Here is an 8,414-nt window from a genome sequence, read left to right as displayed (position 1 = left end):
CCAATTCTCCCCTCCCTTGTTGAGATTTGTGTGAAAGGTTAATAGGACCACTGGAAATAAGACCTATACCTTAATATCCTTGATTGTTCTCTTAATGCAATGACTTATCTTTCATATTAAAGACAAAGCCAGTAGAGCATAATCCAAAACTATCTTGAAAGAGCACATTTAAGGAAACTAAGCCACAAGACTGTTGCATTATGATTTAATCTAATTGCACAAAAATTTGAAGTTACAACTCCTCCCGATTTCTAAGAGGAAGGTTATGCATGCCTCCATATTCAGTTCTGCACTGTTACATTTGAACCATATTGTGAATTTTACATCATGATGGATCAGTTTAGAATTCCCATGCAACACCTCAAATTATAAAATGGAAGCAATTTTTAAAACTGTGGAAAGTTTTCATGCTAAAGATAAAAGCTATTTTTTTATGGGCAACTTACTTTGGGTTACAACGCACCAGGCTGCTGCTATACTTTATGATGTTGGTCACTAAGTATCATGGACCCTGAACTGGTTTTTAACTCCTAAAAATGGTTAACTGTTAGCAATCAGTTGACAACCAAATATTCCCTTCAAGAAACTAATCCATAGTGCCTTCTCAGTTGTGTTTCCTGTAAGAACTGTATAACCAACTGCTTTCCATGGGATAAGAACAATGGTAACAGTGGCTTCGACTGACTATTACACGATTATGCTAATATTTTATTAATTCAAAAGCACTTTACAAGAAAATATAAGTATTGCTTCCAAATAGGAATGTAATACCTGGACTTGGTACCAAGCTCACAGATTTGAGTTTGCAAGGAATAACAGGCTTTCAAGTTAAACAACAATTTGTAACCAAAACTTTAATCCCAAGGATTCTCACAAAACATATTACAAATGACAGCATGAAAAAAAATCTTGCACAGTAACTCAAAGTTCAGCTCTACAATGTACCCTTAAACTGGCAGGACACCGGTATTTCGAAAATTTCCAAATAATTTTATAAACAGCTATGTGTTCATATATAGTAATCACATAAGAACTTATGACCTAAAGCAAAGGTAAACTTTCTTGAAACTTAACAGATTCCATACCAACTAGGCAATCTCTGACCAGGGTAAAGACTAGTTGGATTTTTCAAAGACCTGTAATTTAGTTTAAAGGTGCAGCTTTTATTTTTACCTGCTGGCTTGTGTTCACAGCAGTTTTAAAGACTACAGCTGCGAACTATATTCCAGCTACAGAAAAAAGTACATCTTAGTTCAATTTTTGCCAGTTTTATTTCTATATTAATACATCACACTTTAGCTGGGCAGGATTTAGAGGTTTGTTATCAGTCTACACAAGACTAGAATCCAAAGCAAATTCAATTTTGCTTAAGGGAACATTGTAAAGTAACAATTCTTGGTATTACATGCCTCATATGATCCATTTCAAACCATAGAGAATTACATCTTTGTGTGTGTCACTGTTCCAAGAGACAAACAAATTTGAACAGCTAAAACATCTTAAAAATGCACCAAGCTTATGAAGTCTCAAACAAAACTTGAATTTTCTGTACATACTCCTGTCAAATGAAGTTACTTCCTGTACACCACTTCTCTTGCGAACTGGTCTTCTATTTCCTTTCATTTGACCTAGATCGGCTAAAAAACAAACAAAAAAAACCCTTTACTTCTGTAACTTCGTGATACATGCAAGTGACGTAACAACATCAAAATAGATTTTTAAGGTAAAAAGTTATGGCTTACAAAACAGACTTTAGTGTATCCACTACGCAAGGTCTTAAATGGCTCAAAAATCAAAATCTTACCTACGAGACCTAGAGAAGGATCGAGACGGCTTGTGATTTCTCTCCCGAGACAGTGATCTCTCTCTTCTCCTATCTCTAGAAAGAGACCTAAACCAGAGAGAAAACATCAGGGCCCCTCAGGTATGACAATAATACTTACAAATATTTTCTTAGTCGTCTTCAAAATCTCAAAGTTAGCTCATCCTTACCACTTAACACTAGCTTTATATACCAATACCACTTGGGTCTAGTCCCATTAACCAATTCATTTGGAAAACAGCTTAGGAATAACAGAAACTGCAACTTCTGAGACTATGGCCAAAAAGGGTCATTTACCTGCTCCGACTGCGAGAGAAGCTTCTCCTTCTTGGAGATCTAAAAGCAGAAAAAGGAAAATTAGGCTAATCGTCAATTAGTATTTCTGGCGTGAGGCATTTCCCAACTTTTCAATCTCACTGTTGGGCCCAGTGAATGTGCCGAAGAACTGGCACCCATCGTCCAAAAAAATAAAGAAAAGAAAAAAAAGGCACAGAAGGATTAAGGAACAAAAAGCTCAAGTGAAAAGCGGGTATTCCAACCATGGATTCACTTTAACAAAGAATGCTTCACAGCAGATCTGTCCAATGCAAAACTTCATGTCAAACTAACTTCACTACCCAAACACCACACCAAAATGTAGTCCCACAAGTAGTTCCAAAAACAGTACCATAAACCAGTATTTGGAACCCATGCAAACCTATAAGTACACGACAAGACTTAAGTACCAGGTGGATAGTGTAATTTTGTGAAAATGCGCTAGGTGTAAATATTGATGCCATTAAGTGCTAAATTAGAACTTCATTTGTGATGGTCACATTTAAGAGTGTGTTTAGGCTTATCAAAATTACCTTAACTTGGCCCACACTTCACCCCCAAAATTTAAAAATTTTGAAAACTGTTAGTAAAACCATTTAAAGGTGATAGGATTGAACAAATTTTTGCTAAAAAAGAAAGCTAAATCTGTTAGAGATATTAAAATTTTTAGTTTGGCATTTCACACATGCAAATAAGTTTCACCTGAAGGTCTAGTTACATTATGAGTTCCCTATCACCCTTAAAAGTTTTTTCAAGCAATATATATGTACGTTACCATTCAATTATGCACAGCCAGCCTTTGATCCAGAAAAAAGAATTACTTTAAGCCGCTTACTCCTTATTTTAACCAGCAGTAAACTGTATAAGCAGGAAAAACTTACTAGTTTTGGGTTTCAACAAGCTAGAAATGGTGAGGTGAGGCTGCCGGACTGACGGCCAGGAAGAATTTGCTGAAAAGGTTTTGCCAGATGTTGCGTTGGATTTAGTTGGTTGGCGAAGGGGGTGTTGTGGATTTTTCCTGCTTTTTTGTTAGCCGAAGGCTGCTGCTGTAGTTGTTGTGAAGACATTTGGTAAATAAACAGCTGAGCTGATTGGCCAGGAATGTGTGGGCGGTCGAGGTGGCTGCTGCCGATTTGGTTAAGGTTGGAGAGAAGGCTGAGAGAAAACAGCATGCTCGGGAACCAAAGGGCGGTGCAACCTGACGACTGGCCAGCCTGGGTCATGTGAAACGACACCAGCCAAGCTGAATGGGGCGCGCTGGTCACATGACGCTGAAAGGGCTAGTTGACTGGCTAATGCAGATTCAGAGGGTGGTGAGAAGAGACATGATGGTGACTCTGTAACGGGGTTCATTTTTATTAATAGATGGACCAAAAAGCACAAAAAAAATGAAAAACAAGCCATCAGTACAACCATCTATTAGCTAACAAATACTCTTTATTATGATGGGCAACAGTGTGCTGCTGTTTTTCAAAATAGCAAAAGGGGCAAGATTTTGAACTCCTATCTCCTAGGACTTCACTCACCTGTAAGAGGTAAATTCAGTCCTATAGAAACTATTTTGGAGGTTTGAGGAGATGTGGAGTTAGCATCCAGACACTACTGCCTGGTCCAAGAATGATGTCATTTTCAATTATAAAAAAACTGAATTCTCTCCTATTTGGGATTTGAAGAACAGATGACTGGGATTACTTCTTTTTTAGCCCCCTTTATTTGGTCAGTGACTTTAGTTTCAGAATTTCTACTTTACCAGTTGTAACCGTTAAAACAGCTGCCTGTTTGATAAATATTACAATTGTGCTGGTAGTAGAAAACACATATTTGTGAAGAGCTAGAGTTGAATGTAATGTTTGTCATTATGGAGTCAAGAAATGGAAAAAGGCCTAAACTGAAGTATAAGGGAAGACCTTGGAAAGATGCAACTAGTAAGATGAACTAGAAGATAGATCCAAGACAGAAGTTACTACCAACATGAACAGTGACCTAAAGACAAAAGCCAACACTCAGCACAACTCACATACCCCAAACTACACCCAGCAAATGTTTCACAGAAACCTCCGATTCTTCACAGTATGTTTAAAACCCACCAACAAAGTTTAAGAGAAATACCTGCTCCTACTAGCTACTCCATTACACCAATACCTCTAAACACGCTCTCTCTCAAGTACCTGCGACGAGGTGGAGGGCTCCTTCTACGATAATCATCTCGAGGGCGACGACCCCAAGAGGGAGGTGGACCACGATTTCGACTTCTTTTTTCACCATTCGACAGTTCCACTCTTACACGGCAGCCACATAGTGTTCTATGAGAAGAGACATTAAATTAAAACAGCCTGACTTTCTGAGATGTACATTAAAGCAAAAATACTCCCACATTTAGCTACTTTGCAAAGAACATACCTGAATATTTGTACAATCCTCTTAAAACAAGTTTTAATTCTCCTACTTTTTCCTAATATATAAAATAGTTGAAGGGCCAGCCTGTGGCTCACTTGGGAGAGTGTGGTGCTGATTAACACCAAGGCCACGGGTTCTGATCCCTATATAGGGATCGCCGCTTAGCTCACTTGGGAGAGCATGGTGCTGACAACACCAAGTCAAGGGTTAAGATCCCCTTGCCGGTCATCTTAAAGGAAAAAAAATAAAATAAAGTAAAATGGTTGAGGCTATTCCCCAGTTTAATTTCAAATGAGGTATTAACAATTAAATGTGATTTGTTAAGAGTACCAATTCACAAAAAAGGAAACATTTTTCTGTTTTATTGCTTAACTGTTAAGGTCCATCTGATTACTGGGCTCAATGTTAACTTGTTAATATTTGCAATTTAAGAATGAAAGACTCCTGGATTTATCCTTGAAGAACTAGTTCTCCTTTATCTCTCCATCTTGACTTCTTCCCTTGAAGTCCCAGCACTTATTTCAGTTACATATTAGGCTGTATTTATTGGTCTCCCTCCTTTCCCTCTCCCCTTCATTCTTTCCAAGTAAACAAGGCTCCAAGACAAGAAAGAACCATTTTGGCCATTTTACATCACCTTCTCCCCTCAACCACACAATAATTAGAATGTAAGAAATTACAGCTGAGAATAGCAGAAAAAGTTATTCTTGTCTCTTTCATTCATCCACAGCCATTAACTTTAGATAAGCCACCACATTTGAACAGTGATTAGAAGAAAGAGGAGGGCCCTGGAAAGCTTCATGTTACTGAAACCCCCGTGGATAAACGACCTTTCAAATGGCTTTATAGCCAAATCTCAGACCCTTTTTCATAATATGGGTAAGGAGAAAAGGATCCCATTTAAGGCACCGTGATTTGCTCCACAATAGATATTCTAAAGCAGAAGTGATTTTTAGACCTGAGAGATTAACAGCTTGGTTTCACCAACTCCTGTGGTTTTCAAATACCAGGGAGAAGGGCAACACCTGTTACTTTAAGACTCAGGTGTTATTTAGCCAGCAAACACAAAGGGAAATACTAACCAAGTCACACTTCCTGGATGAAATATTTCAAACGCATAAAAGTAAAGACAATACTGTAGTAAAATAAGCCCCCCGTGTGATCATTTTGTAAAGTTTTCTTTAACAATGATCAGTTCATGAGTACTAACTTAAAAGAATATCCCCACAATTACTTCCAGACACTTCAAAGAGCCATCTAAAAGCCACATATCCTAGAGATTTTAAATATTTAAAACACAGGCAATACATTTACCATTAATATAAATCAATCATTAAATTACCTTCCATCTAGCTCTCGGACAGCATCAGCTGCATCTCGGGGATCTTCAAACTCAACAAAAGCAAAGCCAGGAGGGTTTCTAGCAACCCACACACTTCGGAGAGGTCCATAATAGCCAAAAGCCCGTTCCAATTCAGTCTTGTTGCCATTGTTTCCAAGATTACCTACATAAACCTTACAGTCCAATGGACAGGAATCACGATGCATTTCTGTAACAAAAAATACCAAAAATATTAATTCACTCAACATAATATACAGTTAAAAACATAGATCTGCAGGAAAAAATTCCAAAATGCTAAAAACCAAAAAAGTAAACAGAACTCTTGAAATGTCCATCCCACCCTGATCTTTACTCTTAACCCCCAGAAAAAGAAGAAAAAAAAAATGCCTCCTTGGGAAGTGAGAAAAGCAACAATGGAGAATTTACCACCATCTGGGCTGTGAATTTGGGACTTCACCTGTTACTTCATTTAATCCCAAAATATGTATATAGAGAGGACAGTCTCAGAAACAAAATTCTGCAGGGGACTAAAAACCCAAACAATACTGAAGACAAGGCCAGTACTTAATGTTAAATCACACAGATACGTGACACAGAAGCGCTTTCTAAAATAAGGCCAAGTTTTCACTAAAAAAAATGCCTTCTTTGGTATAGTACAGAAACTTTTCCTTTAAAACCACGTCATTAAACAGATCAAAGTCTTATGCAGTAAAATTCCTTAAGCAGCAAGACCAAGTGTCAAAAACTTTTTAAAAATTAAGTTCACACAGCATTATTCATAATAGCCAAAAAGTGTTAACCCAAAAGTCCATCAACAGATAGATGGATAAAAATTAAGTTCACACAGCATTATTCATAATAGCCAAAAAGTGTTAACCCAAAAGTCCATCAACAGATAGATGGATAAACAAAATGCAGTACAGCCATCCAAGAATTACTCAGAAATGAAGAAGTACTGACAAATGACACGCACTTGTCAGTAAACGGACAAACCGGAAAACATGCCAAGTTACAGAAGCCAGACACGGAAGTGCACTCATTGTACGATTCCATGTATATGGAATACCCCAAACAGGTAAATCCAGAGAAAGAATACAGAAAGAGTAGTGGCTGCCAGGTGCTTTGGGGGAGGGGGGGCGCCACATGGGAACTAGGAATGACAGCTTAATGGGTAGAAATCTCCGTGGAGGGTGATGAAAATGTTTTGGAACTAGACAGAGATAATGGTTGTACCACATTGTGAATGTACTGAATACCACTGAAAAGCACACTTTTCAGTGAAATATGCGAATTTCACTTTTTAAAAAAAATTAAATTACGAGAAAAAGTATTTGTAATGTATGCATTTACTGCACTTTGGGAGCTTATATTTGATAAAATCTGATCAACTTGTAGACCAGGTCCAATTACACAGAAGTGCTCAATAATTCAGCAGAAGTGCTTTTCATAAACACTACCTTCTTCTCACTCTGGATTTATCTAATCAAAAAAATCCAGCCCAGACATATCTTATTTGCTGTGATCCCACCCTGTGATCGGGAGTTAGTTCTAAGACCAAACTATTGGTAGAAACTGATTTTTTTTAAAACTCTGCTATGACCGGTTTCAGGCCTATGTATAACAGGAAGCAGCTGCAACAATGCGGCTTAACTTCAAGAAAAACCGGTTTAAAAAAAGTGGCTTAAGAGTCAAGCCAAATTAAAATTTACATTACAATAAAGGTGGCTGTGAATGCCATTTAATATGAACAGAAAGACCTAATCTTGATTAGTGATTTTTTAAAAATTCCTGAGAAGCTTCCCAAGAAAACAAGCCTTCCCCCCTCCCCCCCAAAAAGGCGCCATAAAATTCAAAGGCCGGGACGTGGAGTACAGTCCTGTTTCTTCGCCTTAACTCCCGGGTAATCCCCTACCCCTGCTTTCCCCCAATGAAGAGTATAAACACCTCTGCTCTAAAGGCAGGAAACATCCTCCGATGGGCCGAGAGCCCCCGCCACCGCCCCGTGCTGAACGTCACAAAATGGCGGCGGCGCCTCTTTGTCTCAATCTGGCGCCGCCATTGGGCCTGGCCCTACCTTAGTACTCTTAAACTCCACTTTCCACTTCACTCCTTCCGTCGCCGGTCTCTTACCGAGATCCTGGTTTAGAAATGCGGAGGCTCAAATCCACAGGCTCTGATGGGTCCTCCCGCTCCCCTCCGGCCCCGTTCCTGCAGACGCACGCGTTTACCCGGCGTCCACGAAATGGCGGACCAGCGCCTTCTCCTCGCCCTTATTTATATGCCAGACTGGAGTCACATGATTGGACAGGCTCGCCCAATGAGAGGCGGAGGAAGCTGTGACGTAGTAGCTACAAACGCAGCGAGAATCGCGGTTGCTGGGAGCGCGCTTCGGCCGCCCGCGCGGTGGGTGGGGTCGTACGCGGTCGCGTGCTCGTCTTCAACGCCTGCCGCTCACTGACGTGTTCCCCGCTTGTCGACCCTCATCTTCCCCACACAAACCTCTCCTTCACCGCCGAATAGCCGTGGGTTTAATAAACG

The 8,414-nt window shown here is 39.5% G+C and overlaps 1 protein-coding gene across 1 annotated transcript; it reads right to left on the bottom strand.

Annotated features, from left to right (window-relative positions):
• Positions 1 to 687: 687 nt before the first annotated feature.
• SRSF3 (serine and arginine rich splicing factor 3) lies at positions 688 to 8,110 on the bottom strand. The gene is made up of 6 exons (XM_063097637.1): positions 8,007 to 8,110; positions 5,877 to 6,084; positions 4,306 to 4,440; positions 2,120 to 2,158; positions 1,805 to 1,891; positions 688 to 1,637 (listed from the first exon to the last, which is right to left on the bottom strand). The coding sequence occupies exons 2-6, from the start codon at positions 6,080 to 6,082 to the stop codon at positions 1,610 to 1,612; spliced, it is 495 nt and encodes a 164-aa protein (XP_062953707.1). The 5' UTR covers positions 6,083 to 6,084; positions 8,007 to 8,110; the 3' UTR covers positions 688 to 1,609.
• Positions 8,111 to 8,414: the final 304 nt, after the last annotated feature.

The sequence above is a fragment of the Cynocephalus volans genome, chromosome 5 (genome assembly GCF_027409185.1).
Source record: "Cynocephalus volans isolate mCynVol1 chromosome 5, mCynVol1.pri, whole genome shotgun sequence".
In the NCBI taxonomy this organism is placed as follows: domain Eukaryota; kingdom Metazoa; phylum Chordata; class Mammalia; order Dermoptera; family Cynocephalidae; genus Cynocephalus; species Cynocephalus volans.
The sequence above is the reverse complement of the archived record's forward strand: the minus strand, read 5'-3'. Positions and strand labels throughout refer to the sequence as shown.

Excerpts from the sequence above, each read along its gene's own strand:
- SRSF3 (XM_063097637.1), bottom strand. The coding sequence starts at position 6,082 with ATGCATCGTGATTCCTGTCCATTGGACTGTAAGGTTTATGTAGGTAAT. Across the intron at positions 4,441-5,876 it reads GTCCGAGAGCTAGATGGAAG|AACACTATGTGGCTGCCGTG; the intron begins GTAATTTAATGA and ends CTCTTCTCATAG. Across the intron at positions 1,892-2,119 it reads TTCTCTCGCAGTCGGAGCAG|GTCTCTTTCTAGAGATAGGA; the intron begins GTAAATGACCCT and ends TCTCTGGTTTAG.